An 18,198-nucleotide genomic window follows, 5' to 3' on the forward strand; every position below is an offset into this window, starting at 1 on the left:
CTAAGCAAAAGTTTGCATTAAGAATGTTTGTTTGTCTGGACAGAAGGACCTCAAGGCTGGACACTGGACCAAACTGTAAAACAAACCTGTGCTTCAATTAGAGAATCTTTACAAACTGCAACTAGACACAAAGACTTACTGAGGCCAGTGGCTTTCATCATGACCAGGTCTGAGTAACTACATGATAGAAGAGAGAACAATTAATTCGTGCCGTAAAAACAGTTTATTTATTTATTTATTTCTGAAACAAACATCAAGAAAAATAAACTATCCTATGATGTAAAATTCAATTCCAGAGATTTAGTGAAGGAAGAAAATAAACAGAATCTTGTCTCCGTGGGTGTATTTTTTTCTTGTTAAGATTCTCGGGAATGACTAAACATCGTGTTTTGCAGTGACATTATGTTGCACAATGTGAAAAAGTTTCTCATATTAACTAGAAATATGTGCTCACTTTATGCTCGCCAATTAAAAAAAGTCATGCTGACAGGTTCATAAATTTTCTTGCATTTTTGTCAAAACTAACATTTAATCAGCCTTTTTGACGGGTTGATAAAGTTTATGAGATGGCAACATATTGTGCATCACTGAGGTAACAACATTATTTCTAAACTCCATTTAGCTATTTCAACTTCATGGGAAACATAAAATACATCATACTTCTGCCATCACACGAAGAGGGCAAATGAAGTTTGATGTTTGTAGAATGAAAACGCAATTTTCCTCTATATTCCGCCCTTTTTTCCTTACTCTGAACAGAAACCAAATATTCCTTAAGTGTTCCTTAAATGACTAATTGGCTCCAGAGCTAATCTAAATTTAACACAATAATAATAATAATAAAAAACATTAATAGTATTAACACAGGTCAAATATATGTATCTAACAAAATCTCCAATGGTTCCATGAATCACAAGTTTCTGAATGAAATCAATCAAGCAGTCTCTATTAATAAACTGTACTGTGATTAAAAGAAGAAGAAGAAAAAAACATATTTAAGAAGCTGATAATGAGATCTTCATTACGCAGAGTCGAGTTCAGGCCACAGGACTTCCCATGAGCCTCTCCTGGCGCAGTGACAGGAGTCGATTCAGCCACAACTTCTCCGCCTCCTCTTTGTCTATGAATAACTGAGAGAGAGAGAGAGAGAGCACGCGAGAGAGAGAGAGAGAGAGAGATCAGAACAGACATGCTGAATGTACCAAAGCTCACCAGTAACCAGCAGGTGTCACTGTAACTCCAGGTGCCTCATAGTTTCTGGATATGAATTCATTTAGGACAGGGGATCTCAATTCAAGTCTTGGGATGGCCCACCTGGCACAGCTTCAAAATGTCCCTACTTCACCTCATCATCTAATGGTCAAGTTATTTATGAGCGCTTGATAGGGCAGGGTTTGTCAACTGATAGACCGAGGGGAATGATAAAACTTTTTCAAAAAGCATCTGTAGTTCATCGACTCTAGTTTTCAAAACATGAACTAGCTCAGCTTCTTTAGCAGATACTCTTGAATGGCTTCTCCAAAGCTCATCAGACTAGAGATTAGCTGCATTACCTCAGGCAGAAACGTTTTCACTGACTTGTGTAGATTAAGGATTTTATTTACTCGAGCTGTTTTGATGAGTGAATTGACTGAGTGAATTGACAACAAAGTTTGAGGATTTTTGGGCAGAAATGTGTGTGTTTATTCTCTCCAAGTCAAAATTCAAAGTAGATGCATCCCATTTGTTCAGAGACCATGACATAACCATTTCAGGCATAACCATTTAAAACATACCCGCTTTTGAATTGTCATATATAGGCATAAACAAGTAGGTTAAGCTTAAATAAATAAATAAATAAATAAATAAATAAATAAGTTGTTTTACTGGACCTTTTGAAGCAAGGGATTTTATGTGACTGGACCAAGCAAACACTAAATCCCTGATTCAGGTGTGAGAGGGCTAAAATGTACACTGTCTGGGGTTTCCCGGCAACAGGGTTAGAAAACTTTGGTCCATAGTCCTAGAGCCAAGAATCTCTGCTTACAAGCATTTATTTTGGGTCAGCAGGAACACTATATTGCCAAAGGTTTTGGACACCTGAAAATTATACCCATAAGTCAGCCTTCACCAAACTGTTCCAACCACAAAGCTGGAAGCACAAAATTGTACAGGATGTCTTTGTTCGCTGTAGAATTACAGTTCACTGGATCTAAGAAGCCCAAACATGTTCCAGCATGACAATGCACCTGTATACAAAGCAAGGTCCATGAAGACATGGTTTGCCAAGACTGGAGTGGACGTTTTCAAATGTCCTGCACAGAGCCCTGACCTCAACCCTACTGGACACCCTTGGGATGAACTGGAACGTTGACTGCACCCCAGACCTCCTCATCCAATATCAGTGTCTGACCTCACTGATGCTCTTGTGGTTGAATTGGTCCAATTTCCACAGCCATTCTTCAAAATTTAGTGGAAAGCCTTCCCTGAAGAGTGGAGGTTATCAAGACAGCAAAGGGGGACTCAATCAACAAGCACAACAAGCATGGGTATGATGGTCAGGTGTGCACAAACTTTTGGCAATCTAGTGTACATCAGCCAGTGGACTGATTCTAGATCCTTGTGATTCATTTACAGTGTCATGTCCGCAATTTATCTTTATTGTAAATGATCCAAGGCAAAATTTCAAATCCAGGATAAAACTGGTGAAAGTGAGGAGTCTAGATGTTATGGCAGTCCACTAGAGGGCACCATTCACACACACACTCATTCATACCTAGGGGCAATTTATAGTTGCGAATCCATCCACTGATATGTTATTGGGAGGTGAGAGGAAACTGAAGAACACGGAGCAAACCCATGCAGACACAGAAATAACATGCACAGACAGAAACTCAGCAGAGACAATAAATCAAGCTCAGGATCAAACCGGAGCTGTAAGGCGGCAATTTTATTACATGATAAAAAGAAAACCACTACTTTTTAGAATTATTAGTAGTATGTTCCATATGATGTAATCCTCCGCAATTACACATTTACAGATAAAGAGAAATGAAGCCAAGGAAAGGGAAACAATCTGTACATTCATATCCAGTGACGGCTCAGTGGGTCAATCAGAAGGTTGTGAGTTTGAATCCCAGAACTGCCAGAGGGCCACTGTTGGGCCTTTGAAAGGAATCATCACCCTGAACTGCTTAGACTGCATCCGTTCTCAATTATAAGCCGCTTTGGAGAAATGCAGGAGGAAAGGAAGCAGGAGGAGAAATGGGCAATGCACAGAGAAAATAACAGACGACTTCTGAACATGGAGTTAGAACAAATAAGATAGATATCAGGATTTAACTGATAAACTTGGCTCGCTTATTATGTTTCACTAGCCTAGTATCTGTAGCATTGCTGTTTAAATGGATATATATGCACACTCTGTTCATTAATCCTTTTCACTGAGCTTGGCTTGTGTTCAGATGTCTTTTCATATTCAAAGTACGGCAATGGAATGTAATTTTAAATTTCCTACAAGTACTCTTCCTAACACTGGCATCACTTGGTAATCTATTTACAGCCTTAATCCACTTTACGTATTTGGCCGAGATCTACTAATGGCAGACATCGCAGATCAGAAGTCTATGTAACCCATTATAACAACTCTTTTATATTGTTTACGCACGCCAGTCTCGGTCTCTAATTGCCCGAGTTTGCTTCATATAAGACGCTCGCTGGCTTGATTTGATTTAGGGAGAGGGGAGGGAGAGCGACAGTAAATGCTATCGTATCCTAAGCGCATATGACAGCGTAATGCATAACAGTGATTTGGGTGTCAGCGTGAAAGCAGGATTTGAGTGATTCCCGCATTAGTTGGGCTTATGAGTTCCTTAAGTTTGGAAGTTGGAGACTCTTCCCCGGCGCTCATCAGTCTTTACTTTCATCCAAACAACACGAAAGGCGTGAAATCAAATCTGCGGATAGGAAAGAATGATCGCTTCCATCCCACACTCTGTGTGTGTGTTTGTGTGAGAGAGAGAGAGAGAGAAAGAGTGTGGTGGCTTCGGGAGTGGAGATAAGTGTATCATTTATGTCGAGTTAAGGTTTTGCCTGTAGCATTTGCTGTAGGGCCTCTACTTTGTCACAGGATCCACACACACACACACACACACACACACACACACACACACACACACACACACTTCTGCTAATGCTCTCTGGATGCATGTTGCGTGGTTCCTCGTGTGTTATCTGCGTGTAGGACACACACACCAACACGGCCTCTGCGCTCTGCTAAAATTACTTGAAATTACAGTAGATACAGTAAGCAGCAGCGGGCTAAATGATTGAATCATTACTGGCGATGGGGGGCTCGCGCGCCTCGGGCATATTGCTCGCATAGATCAGGCTGCGTGAGGCTCATCTGCATCCGTCACGCGTAACTGAGTTTGCGGCACTGCCGCTGAGATAGAGAGAGAGCTTTCGCGGGAAATTCTGTCTGCCAATATTACAGACGGAATAAAAACCTGTCAGAAAGTGGAGCCTTAAATAGGACAGACTACTGCATGAATAATAATAATAATAAAAAAAAAGTTCAATGACTGAATGTTGAATACATAAAATACAAACTGCTAGAAAACATCAATGTTAAAAATAAAAAATTAAAAATCACAGAGAGATCTAAAATCACTGACAGATACATTCTACACAGGAAGAAGAAGAAGAAAAAGCAGGTGAGCAGTGAACCTACAGCTATACACTTACACTGGGGTGAGCGAGTGAGTCACTGTTACTGTACTTGATGACAGTGGGCAGCGCGATGTCTTCCTCTTTCACAGTGGGTGTGACACCTGACCCCGCCTCCTGGATTTCCAGAGACTCAGTCACCTGTGAACAGTTTTTACTGTTTAGACATCATTTGAGTTCATTTTTATGCATTTTAGTTTGAGATTTTAGCTGTAGGCACAGAGAGAAATTTATTTTGATCTTTAGAGAGGAATGCATGAATGCATAGTGGTTATGCATTTTGTAATATTTTTTTTAAATGAAGAGAAAAAAAAACAAACACTTTTAAGGCTTAAAATTCAGTACTATTTTACTGAGATTCAGTCGTGTCGATTCGCGTCTGCTTTTTAGCTTCCTGGATATATCTAATATATAACTTTCTCGTATAAAATGAGGTGTTTTTTTATATTAAAATATTTCGAAAAGTAGTTTTCATAATCTACAGGGTGTCCCAAAAGTCTCCGTACATAGGGGACCGTGTTCAGCGGCACCACGTCGGTCGTGTCATCAGTGGATGTTTGCGGACGTCCTCTTCTCGTTTATTCTGCAACACGTCCAGTCTTTGTCAATGTGTTAATAAGTTTGGCGCCAGTGTCGTGTGTGATCTTCTCGCCATGTTTCCTGTTAAAGTCCATCACAACCTCGCGACAGCTTCCTGATCCAGCCATGAGAATGATTTCAAAATGTTCTTCTTTTGTCAAAGGCATTCTTCAAGGAATTATATATATATATAAGAAGAAGACATTTTGCTAAAGTGTTCATTTCCCCTATGTATGGAGACTTTTTGGACAACCTATGTAATAACCCAGGTGAATATTTAACTACAGTGTGTTTTGATGTTTGGCCACATGATGGCACCGTCTGCACAGTGAGGACTCGACTGGAGGCAAGTTCATTCACCTGTTCACATTCGGTCACCTTGTGCACGTGAAGGACAAGACCACTGAATGCTGTGCATAGCACACATGCTTTAACATCAGCTCATGTACTGCAAAGAGTAACAAGTAGTTGCGAAGTCTAAAAGGTTTGATGTGCTGTGAGGTCATTGAACTACTACTACTACTACTACTACTACTACTGAACTCGTGTGTGTATTTCCCTGATGCAACAGTCTTTCCACATATCCTTTTGGAGAAATATCCAGATTAGCTCTGTATCCTGCTGTAATCTATCACTCCGGCCGGTTCCACCTGCCCACTTTTTTGTCTTGGACACTGGAGATCAGCGAGCGTTGGTCTCTAATCTAATTGACCACGAGGTTTTGGCTGTGAGTGACTTCGGCGCAGATTTCTGTGGGAAAGGCTCGGACACTTCGGGGAGATGCTTTTCAGATCCCGGCTATTGTGCGCAAAGCGCAGCTCAAACGGCTCTGAATGGGAATGATTCCGTTTGTCCGCAGACGGAATATGGCCCAGCGAGCCGCAAATCTAATCACAACGATGAGGAAGGAGATGTGAGGCAAATGAAAAGTGAGAGACAGAGAGTGGGAGGGGAAAGACAGTGGGAGAAGGAGGGAGAGAAGAGCGCACCTTGGCGGCGTCCCGGGATGATTTGAAAGCCTGAGGAACAAAAGAGTCGCTCTCGATGGCCTCGATCTCCTTTATCCTCCTCACCTGCTCGGCGAGAGAGACCTCTTCTGCAAAAGGGGGGAAAAAAATGGAGAGTAAGACACGAGGGCAGAGGAGAGGTCAAACTAAGAAGGACACGGGAGGGGGGGGGGGGGGTATGGGAGGGAGGGAGGGGGTGCACTAGGGACAATTTGATAAATGTCAACTCGTTGCACCTCCTCCTATACCAGTAATATATTACACATAAGAAAACAAATACACTCAAAGAAATTCAGAGTAACTCATTTAACTTCGGATCTGCTCCTTTATATATATGTATTAAAAAATACTCCAATATAACAACTCCGTCCATCCACCCGTCCCTCCATCACACAGCTGGGTGTCTCTGTCTTTTCCTTCGCCGTAGGCATTACGGTTTTAATAAATCTACCTACTTCAATCCTATCGTTGGACGAAAGTGGCACAGATGTAAAGAAGTGCAAATATACTCAGCGTGATCTCGCTCACTACACACACCGACCGTTTCTTTCACACGTGTACATCCTCGCCGGCATGTTAATGAGACGAATTAATTCCACACATTAACTATGGCTGTCACAACACATCTTCCTGCTCTGCTTGTTTAATGAATAAATTAATATTTGCTCTGGCTTTTATGCGGTTAGCGGTGGTGCTGGTGCTGGTGCAGGAACCCTGGCTGCTGTAAACACTGCTTACACAACACACTCCTCTTCACTGCCATTCAGTACTATGGATTGTCAGAAGGAATAATAAATAAATTAATTAATTATATACATATAAATAAATTATTTCGCATATATATATATATATATATATATATATATATATATATATATATATATATATATATATATATATATATATATATATATAATTGATGTAAACACGTTCAAATATTAATTAGGTTAAAATTTTATACTGCTACTGACAGTACACTTTACCTCTACTTGCTTGAAACTTGCTTTCTTTAGAATAAAAATCATGTATTTAATTATAAAACTTACATTTTTTTGCCTTTAGTTATTTTTGTCACTGATATTTGGTACATATCCTTTAATATATATATATATATATATATATATATATATATATATATATATATATATATATATATATATATATATATATATATTTATTTATTTTATTTACACACCAGACAGTTGAAACTTTAAATATCAAATGGATTTCTATTAACAATACGTGCTCACCATATAGGGTATATCATTATATATGTATGGCTCTACATAAATTCTGGGGGAAAAAAAAGGGACGGGTGGGGGGGGGGATGGGGGGGAGGTGTGCATTTATTTTTATTCTTAGCATTTTCATTTAGCAACGAACAAAAAAATGAAAGAAGAAGAAACAAGTAAAATCTGAAGCAACATACAGTTCAAACAGAATAGCTATTCCTTTAGATCTTTTCGGGTAATTCTTTGGGGTAAATTTGCAGACCGCCCCGTCAATGTTGTTCCATACAGATTTAACATTCAGCCGCTACTGGAGGAGAAACAAGCCGGAGAATATAGACATAAAGTACGCAGAACAATCATTTACAGTACAGTTTAAAATGATTTTAATACAAGAGTGAAACCCTGGCTTAAACAAAATTTAAAAAAGTGATCCTTGACATAGATTACATATATAAATACTAAACAAATACACACTTTATACACGTATGTGACTACAGAAATGGTTTGTTTGTTAAATTGGTTCCTACTTGTATTTCAATTCTTTCTACATGTGATCATCTATAACTGAATATCCAGCTTGGTTTCAATTTATGTTCATCTGATTGAGTATGATGCTTTATAGATTCCAAAAAAAGACTTAAGAAGCTGTGCTTGGTGTATTTAAAAAAAAACAAAACAAAAAAAAAAAAACCCCAAAACAAACCCAACCTTGGTCCATTTTTTTGGTCCCAGATTCAGAAATGTAGTTAAAAATTTATACATACATATATAAAAAAAATATATTTAAAAAAATATGACCTGCATTTATTCAGAGCCCTCTTACTGTACGTGACAGGGCCATTTGTGCAAAACATGTTAGGAAAAACACGTGCTATTAGGTCACTGAAAGTAGATTATGTTTTCAAATACGCAAAAATGAAAACTAATAGTATTCAAACCGAGGAAATCTATGGAAGCAAAAAAAAAAAAGAGAATGTTAAAAGCCACGGAATTCTTAATAATGAAATTGAAAGGCTGCTGAATTCAGCGGTGGAATATACTGCTTCAAAAACCACACATCTGTATTTATTTGCTTTGAAGTTTGAATTATCCTCCTTGAAATTCTAAGCAGTTTATTTCAGTGTTCAGAGATAAATATATAAAAAAAAACACATCTTTTTCCCAGTGTTAAAAAAATGTACATCTTTTTCCATAAAAAGAACTTATCTTTTCTGACAGCCCAAAAATCAATGCAAATTTTCACACAGGTAAATGACAAACACGCGCACACACACACACCTGTGGTGATGAAGTCCCACTCTCAGACTACTCTCATGTACTTCTGAAGTGATAGGCAACATTCAGTACTGAAGCTGTGAGAATGATTGTGTGTGTGTGTGTGAGAGAGAGAGAAGGGAGAGAAAACAAAATAGTACTCATTACTTCAACAGTGTAGTAGGAAAGAGTTATATATATATATATATATATATATATATATATATAAAAACCACTGCCACAATATCCTCCAGCAACCTGTGCTTCACATGACAGGAGTCCAGTGCCCAATGCCCCTCAATCACCCCTGATATTAATCCCAACTCTGTGTGTGTGTGTGTGTGTGTGTGTGTGTGTACAGAGTGTCTTAATAACTGAAACACCAACACAAAGAAACACACACCAATCCTGTGCGCATCGGTGACAACCTATCCTCAGCCCGGGATTCTATAAAAGCCTCATGCTTTTTGACAAACACATTATTGGTAGATAAAATGACTTCCATATGCTGTTTGTCAGATGTCAGTAGGGAAAGATATGTATTTCATAGGAAAATCAAAAATAATGGACTCGGTGAGAGGGGGCCCGGGCGAGACGCAGACAGCGGGAAATCGATAGCGCTGCCGGAGAAGGGCCACTGCCAGCCGCCGTCAGCGCAAAGCCAGGTCAAAGTTGATATTTAATATTGACACATTATCCAAGACATTCATTTAGAGCGCTGAGTCCATCGTCACCGCACTACCCTCGTCTCAAAAAAAATATAAGCGGTGAAAGAGAAGGTACCAGTTGACAGGGATAGAGAAGACAGACAGTAAGGACGATATATATATACATTAGACATTTCTAAAACTATTAGATGTTTTAGATGGAATGTTTAAGTTGTGTTAGATGGTTAAATGTTTTAGATGGATGTTTAAGTTGTGTACACAGGATTTTCCAATCCTTATGCGAGCTTTCTTCTTTTAACCATATCCCGCGGTTCTGTGAATTCCATCTCCAGTGCGCAACGCCACTTTGGGTTTTGGACGCGCTTCTAGGCATGTATAAATGTTAAAACAAGCGTGAATAATTAAAGCGGCTAAAGGCAAACTGGCCCAAATAGTCCGACGAGACATCAAAATCAATAAATTATTGTAGGCTCTAAGAAGCTCTTTGTCTTTCTCAGAGACAGAAAGAGAAGGATAAAGCTGCAGGCAAACTCGGCCGACCTTTCCAATAAGGAATCGACAATCAGGAAACGATGGCGCTGTTCGTCTTCTTCATACAAGGAAAAGAAACAGGGCGCTCGGCAGCAGTTTTCCAGCAGAGGGAGGTGTTCAACAGCTGAAAGCCTCGTGACTATCCTCTGCATCCTCACGTTTTGACATTAAAAAGTGCTGTACTGTTTACTGTTTCTGTGGATTTCTCAGTGCACAGTATAATCGAGTGCATAACAATACCGCCACATATATGACATATAATTAGTGATAATGTGTGTGATTCCACGATTAGGCTGTTACTGATATCACGTTTACAAATATGTATGTAAATGAATGATAAAACACAGACGCAATACCTTTCACTACAACCTATGTGCATGTTTCAGATAAACAACTTGATAAAACAGTAATAAAACCCCTACAGCACTTAGAAGACAGCATTTTGCCCGTCCCAACCAACAATAATAAATATCATCATTAAAAATACTGCAGAAATCGTATTATTTTAGTTTGAAACATCCCTTATCATGTCCCACAACATTCTCTCAACCTCGTAACCTGAACACATTCACCCCTATGAAATGACGTGACATGTTCAACAGGACGCTGCATCATCAAACTCATGGGAAGAAGAAACTCAGTGTCTCTCATTATTATTATCATTATTATTATTATTATTATTATTTTCAGTGATACTGACATATGAGGTACAACCCCGTAACCCAAAGTATAGACTGAAACTGAATTATTATCAATAATAGTAGCAATAAAAACAAATTGCAAGTATTAGAATATTCTCAAAGTCAATGCCATTATCATGAATGCTAGTTAACTACATTGAGTATTTTTCTAATTCAATGTTTAAAAAACAAACAAACAACAACAAAAAAACAGTCAACCCTGTTAATTTAAAAGCAACATGCAGTCTGTCAGTGAAGAAACTTTCTAAAAGAAAAGAATATATATAAACTCCTATAATGGTAATCCCATGGACAAAATCCCAATGCGCACAACACAAATGCTTTCAATCTGCAATCTCGCCTTTATAAACACTACAGTATGAGAAACAAAAACGGTCACCAGCTCCTTAACACATTCCTCATACTTTGTTCCCAGCACATCAACTCATGGCGAGCTGAATAATATAATGAGCTGCATCAAGTGTGTTGGAATTTAAGAAAAGCTCAACAGGACCGGCGTTTAAAAAGCCTGTTTCCAGTGGAGCTGAATCGATTATGGTCCAGCTATCTGTGTTTGTTAACTTCTCTTGCTTTCGTTTCTGAGACATTGCTCTGTGAACCCACATGTTTAGGTTGCTGCTGTAAATCCTTTGAGCAACTTCCATCCACGAGCGGTTTCATCATTCAGTATGATAAAATATTGATATTTCACAGTGTTTACTTGAAACGTGATGGGGGGGGGAGTGCCTCATGTTCACCTCAGAACACTTATTCACAACATACACGAACACACTGTGCTGTTTGTCTTTAAGTACACTTCTACACCTGTACACTGTAATGATTTAAAATCTCGCTATCCACCGTCACACCGGTTCCTGCTTGGGGTCTCAAGGTTTCTTCCTCATGCCGCCTTGCAACTGTCGCCTCTGCCCTGCTCATTAGTGATCTAAATCTACATATGTTAATACAAGTTCCATACTTTCGGTATGTTTGTAAACCTGTGTAGGAACCCTGCGACATGTGAGCGAGCGTCAGGAGGCAGAAAAGCGAGGAAGAAATAAGACTATTTCACTGCGCCCGATTCATTCTCGTAATTGAACGCATTAGCTCCACAAACTCAATTACGGCGGATCCCGTCGTGGCTGAGGAATAAATAAGTAAGTAAGAAAATAAATAAATAAATAAACGAACGAACAAACAAACAAATAAATAAATAAAGCGCCCGTCATCAGGCAGTTGGTTACAAATGGCTGTAAATTCAAAAGGGCTTTAGAATGTCATGAACTTCAATTAGGTGGCGAGAAAGGCAGTAAAACCAGGCTTAATGATGGCATCGCTCCTGAGGATGAAAGCAACCGAAAAGCACTCTAAATAAACACACAAACACACACAAGACAGTGGACGTGGAAGGAGAAGCAGTACTCAACCCCAGGACCTGCATGTTGCTTCTCCAACCTGGATTTTTAAACAGAATCACACACACACACACACACACACACACACACACACACACACACACACACACACACGCACATGCACGCACACGCACGCACGCACACACACAAGTGGCTGAGTCTCCTGCCCTCTCCTCTACCCTCTCCTCACCAGGCCGAGATATGTAATTCAATGCTCAATTGAGCCCCTCCTGTCTCTGTGGAGAATCTTTTTGCCTGCTAATTGATAGAAATTAAGCCATTAATCAAGCCACCGGCCCATCATTCAAGCCGGAGAAGATGAATACAAACTTTCATAACAACCACCTTCCCCATTTTGGGCCTCATTAGCATTAATTTTTAATGCAATTATGCTATTCTTTTACGCTGAGCTCATAAATTACGGCTCTTTTGTTGCCGGCTGGCCTTGTAAAAGCCCGAGTGAGGCTTTGTAGTCTGAGCTTTAAGGCAATTACTGGCTTCTTCGCTCTTTTATCCCGCTGCATTTCCAATAACCTTCCATCTAATGATTTATCCCGGCGAGCCCCTGACACCCACCCAGAGCTCGACTTCTCCCATTAGCACCCGTCTTATTTATCTGTTCCAATCTGGAGTCTAAATAAAGACTGTGTCCACTCCTGATGGAGAGTGTGTGGTGGAGGCTTTGGGGAATTGGAGCAGGGATGAAGACAGCGGCAGCCTTGATTTTAGCTGCAGGCAGAACTCGGAAGTGAAATGAAGTTTGGATGTGATCTTCGCATTATGTACACAGTGGTAGAGATAGAATGATGGTAAATGGTCTGCACTTCTATAGCGCTGTTTCCCCCCACCTTAGCGGTTCTATAAAGCGCTTTACACTGTGTCTTATTCACCCATTCACACACACACACACACACACACACACCAGTGGTAGCAGAGCTGCTATGCATGGTGCTAGCAACCTGGGGTTTAGTGTCTTGCCCAAGGTCACTTCGGCCTGTAGAGACACGTGGGCCGGGAACCCGCCAACCCTAAGATTAGTGGACAACCGTCTCTACCACCTGAGCCTCAGCTGCCCACTAAACTTTTTAAATTTATTTTTAAAATCAGAATATCTTTTTCAGCTTCAGCAGATAATGCTAGCTACAAAATCAATATAGTTAAAAATGAATATTCACTAACGTGCAGTGGTGTTTTTACAACATATATACACGACAGAGCGCAGACCCGAGAAATATATTCCTATATAGCCTCATGGTTTTGTGAGAAGATAAGGTGGCTTTAAACAATGCAGAGCGGATGAAAAAAGGTGTCTGACTGGGAGAAAAGTAATAGTTTTTGACTGCATTGATTAGGCGAGCTGGCAGCTTCCGATGCTATCCCTGAAAATGCATCAAGTGCGTAATGAGCAGCTATTAGGCCCATCGATTTGCTGATTTCAATTGATAGCTACCAGGCCAAAGCGGCACGTCAATATTTGCATAGCTAATACCCTGCTGCTGGCGGCCTTGACAAATGAGATCTCAATGGAGAGCGAGTGAGGGAGAGAGAGAGAGAGGGAGAAAGAGAAAAGCATGTGACGTCGTGAGGCCTGAGCGACAAAACCACGTCTGAATGAGGATCACACACACAAAACTGTCTCGCAGACACAGCTGACATAACTCATCAGTGGTCCTGATTTGGTGTGTGCTGTGATGTAGAATCCCCCCTCCTGCCCGCCGCTGTTTAGCGTAGGGTCACGTACGAGGACACGGTGGCAGCTCGTGCCAGATGTCACTCGTGTCCCCTGAGTAAAAGCCGAGCGCAGTGATATGAATGATGCACGTTTGTGTACGCGTGCTGGTATCCATGGAGGTGAACATCAATGTGCGACACGTGCACGCGCTCCACCGCAGGATCGCTTTAATCTACATTACATTTCCTTATTGTTCAAAGCGAAAACGACGCTAGCAGGTTCATGACCCAAAGCAGGCCTCACAGATGAACACACTGACCTTGTTCGTGCTCTGCCATGGATCAGGATTGCGGGACTCGACGGAATAAATAAATCAATAATAATGTTTGTTGTGTCCACTGCGTCTGTCGTGTATGCACGATCAGACCTACTTTACATTGTAGCCAAATGTTTACCTTCCGGAAAAAAACAAAACATCCAGTCCCAAAGATTTGGAGCTTAATTTACCAATACCTTCAATTGAAGAATCCATAAAAGCTGCTTCTTCTTCTTGTTATTATTATAAGAGAGTTTCGAGTAAATGGGTTTCTGCTTTTTTTCTTTCGATGGTTAGTCACACCTATGCTACAGATCCAGTCAAAAAAAGTGCGTATTGCTTTTCCGGCAGACGTTTTATAGCCAGGTTCCTCTAAAAGTCCCATGATTTCTGTCTAATAAGGCTTTTTATTAGAGCCATAGAGCTTTCTATTCCTGAACCACACCCACAACACATTAGATCCATAAGATTTTTGAGTTACTGAGCTTTGGATTAAACCCATTTACTTCAAGTGACCAGTCAAATAATGTAACAGCTAGGAGAACTCGATAATAAATATACCAACTAATAAACAGACCTGATGCAGTCTTTAAGCCTGTAAAGGTTTGTGGCCTGGTGTGTTAGTGTGAACTGAACAAACAGAACTTCTAGGCGTCTCCTACTTTTTTAATGCAGTGCTCCAGTGTTGGAACGTTGGAAAGATAAAACTCCATAAAGACACGTACGACTTCCTCTTGTTCTTTCCGACTGACGGAATTTTACAATTGCCCTTCATATGATTCCTGGACTCTGAAACATAAGTGCATCAACTCAACATCACCTAATAGACCGCGAGCGCTTATAACACAACACCAGGAGTGCGCTGGGTAACCTGCTCGAGTGCCCCGAGTTTTATGGCGTGACACAATCTTTCGTCACGTGGCAGCAAGGAATGAGTGGGAACGTTTACTGGACATAGAATTGAAATTTGAAAATGAAACGCTCTCAGAATGATATAGCACTGGACCAAACTGGTGCTTGTAGTCTATGTATTGTTGAATTATAATAGGTGTTAGGTGGGGTGAAAAAAGACTTTATAAGTAAAAAAAAAAAAATCTTGTTGATGAACCAACTCCATAAAAGCATAAATGATGACCAGGACTAATGAGGAAGAAAAAAAAAAAAAGCACATTTCAACCCTGCGCTATTACCCAGCCGAGACCACAGCCCCGTCCTCTTGCTTACTCGCTCGCAAAACCGTGGTTCATAAAGTTAGTAAAAGTAAGCGCAAAGAGAAGGTAACTGCTGCCAGAAGCAAATGTGTATCGTTCTGTGAATCAGCTTTTCCACGATTTTACCTGCTTTTGGTTTGACCGCTGCTTTATCCGAGAAAGCAGAAAAGCGTCGTTTTCAGATTTCAAAATCGGAAAAAGGCTACAGCTAATGCATAAATGTTGGCACCTCTATTTCACCTGCTGTTTGATTTGAATGGGTTCAATCCAAACCTCAGTAACGCAAATAGGTTAATGGAAAAAGAAAATAATGTCATAAATGATCAAATATGTAGTAAGTGAAATGTTCGGGAATTAAAATAAGCTCTACGGCTCCAAAATAAATAGCCAAAATATTATGGTGCACATTCGAATAACCTGGCTGATATTTGAATAGCGTTTACTTTGTTTTTTTCAATGAGAAAGAGTCTATTTGACCAGTGTGCCAGAGGTGCCACTTAAACGGAATGTTCTGTGTGTCTAAGAGAGAGACATGACTAATAAGTTCCAGCTGTGTAAGTGCAGGGTGAGTGTCCATAGATGGCCTCACATACCTGCAGTGTATCACAGCACCATGTTCCTGATTCGGACTGTCGTGTGTGTGTGTGTGTGTGTGTGTGTGTGTGTGTGTGTGTGTGTGTGTGTGTGTGTGTGTGTGTAAATCCCTCCTCAAGTCCCCTAATAGCCCTGCAACTCGCTTCTTGCTCTTTAAGTGGGCGTGCGTCCAGAGAAGGCCTTTTTACCTTCCTCGTGCTCTTGTAATGCAATACATTAACAATATTAACTGATATTCAGTAACAAAGCAACTGCAATAACAGCAGATTGATCAGACATCCAGACTCGCGCACATACGTTCGGACCAATATATTTGCTAGTTAAACTAATATAGTGCTTCTGCACAAGTGGACTGCTCGGTACTGACCTGCTGTAAAGCTCTACTCAGTCAGATGTCAAATAAAGGATGCATTAAGACTCCTTTCCAAACAACAAGGGGACGTACTGAGAGGGAAGGTAAGTGAGAGAGATTAAATGAACGAGGAGGAAAAGTGCACAGCTCTCGGTTTTCTGCTCAGCATCTGTTTCATAAATAACTCTGCAATTAGAGAAACATCACGGCAACTAATTACTTAATTGGAGCAGGCCTTTAAAATAAAAATGAGGTCATCGGGCTTCAGGGAAATGATCAGTTACACACCGTCGCTCCTCCTGATTTTCCTTTACATATACGTGTAGGTAGAATAAATCCCTATTCTAAGTTTAATACAAGTTTAGAATAAAACACATACACATATATAAATAAAATTGGTTCCGATGAGCAAGAAGACACTTGATTAACTAACATGTTATTTACTATTTTTATGAAAATACCATAGTAGGTTCATTTAAGGCACATTGTAATCCATGAGTTAACTATTTCCTTAAAAACTTAAATGGCTGCCATCGGCTTGGTCCAACCTGACCCCGAGGTCACTCCAAAAGGGTGAAAAGTGCAATAAGAGCAATAGCTATAGCCACTCGCTGAGTGACACTGAACATGTGCACACCATGGTTGCCCTCTGAGTGACCCTTCACCCCAGTGTGTCCCAAACGTGATACCCAATCACAGAGGTTGCCCACCTTCTCAAGTGTGTGTGTGTTTAGGACCACCGGCCACTTTTTGATGAGGTGAGAATGAACCCACCACCCACACACGGCTCATAACGGTGAGGCCTGTGGAACTCCTCTCGTTCCCAGACCATAAATACAAGAAGTCCATGAGACAGCCTTACACACATTCTCACATAGCCGTTTATGCTAGCGCAGCAGCTCCCCCAGGCATTGTTTCTGTCTGACGGTAAAACTTTAGGTAGTAACCCAAGGCGTTTGATAGAAACTGCATGTTGTGTGTGTGTGTGGAGAGCGGCGACTTTCGGCCTTACGTCAATCAAGTCACTGTACACTGCTAGCACCTGGCTGGAGAAACTGTAGTGCTAAACGTGAAACCATCCATTTATTCACAAATCAGATGTCTTTCTGCTAAATGTGAGAAACAAAGGAAAACAGTACTGCTTATGTACAAACTGCAAAAGTGCCAAGTACTGTTCAAATGAGTCTAAAACATCGAAACGTTTTCACTTTCTGTCAGTTGCAGACTAAACCCCAGTGCTGCTATTTTGGGGTACACACCTGTAGCAGCATGGTGACTACACGGAGCTGTGAGTATGAACACGTATGTGTAACCAAAAAACACAAGGATAAGGTTTCACAGAGGTTGAACCCATTGGTACTCCCACTGGTAGTCACCACATCCCTTTGCTTCTCATTTGCACACAGTTAAACTTTTTCCACACTGCTCAACCTGCCTAGGCTGTGACTCTAATGATCGCTCTAACGTAGAAATAACTCGTATCACTGTAGAAATGTTCTGTGGCACTACATCAGTCCCTTCAGGATTTTGCGATCGCAGAAACGAACTCAAAATCAAGCAAACTCCGCAATATTCGGAGGAGCTTGTCATTTTAAAAAAAATGACAACAGATTTTTTCGCAGATTTGGGCCGAGATGCGTCATGTGACGTTATCACACCGCGCTCGTAAGCTCTCTTCGATTCACGTGCATCGTACGTGTACACCTAAAAGGTCTCGTTTACAAAAAAAAAACATCACTGTGAAAGATCTTTTTTTGCAATTGCAATTTCAAAGTCAGGTAGTTTTCCACAAAAAAGTCAATTTTGAAAAAAGCTGCAGCAAAAACAAGCATTTTTGGCTGCAACAATCACACACAAAATAAATGGATGGGGGGGGGGGGGGGGGGGGAAATGGTTTCAAATATCGGGGTGGACAAATTAGTAGCCCAGATACCCGGGACAAGTACGATCGACAACCAGAAAAACAAAGAAAACAAAACC

General features: G+C 40.5%; 1 protein-coding gene across 2 annotated transcripts in view; it reads right to left on the reverse strand.

Annotated features, from left to right (window-relative positions):
- Positions 1 to 157: 157 nt before the first annotated feature.
- Positions 158 to 18,198, reverse strand: part of rsrc1 (arginine/serine-rich coiled-coil 1) — a 155,956-nt gene continuing 137,915 nt past the window's right edge. Inside the window, exons 7-9 of one of the 2 annotated variants that reach the window (XM_053651924.1) lie at positions 6,276 to 6,382; positions 4,726 to 4,848; positions 158 to 1,130 (exon numbers count right to left, since the gene is read on the reverse strand). In XM_053651924.1, coding sequence (XP_053507899.1) covers positions 1,038 to 1,130; positions 4,726 to 4,848; positions 6,276 to 6,382 — 323 coding nt within the window. In that variant the 3' untranslated portion in view covers positions 158 to 1,037. The remainder of the gene's footprint in view (positions 1,131 to 4,725; positions 4,849 to 6,275; positions 6,383 to 18,198) is intronic. The other variant, XM_053651923.1, reaches the window with a different exon arrangement.

The sequence above is a fragment of the Ictalurus furcatus genome, chromosome 20, assembly GCF_023375685.1.
Source record: "Ictalurus furcatus strain D&B chromosome 20, Billie_1.0, whole genome shotgun sequence".
Classification (NCBI taxonomy): domain Eukaryota; kingdom Metazoa; phylum Chordata; class Actinopteri; order Siluriformes; family Ictaluridae; genus Ictalurus; species Ictalurus furcatus.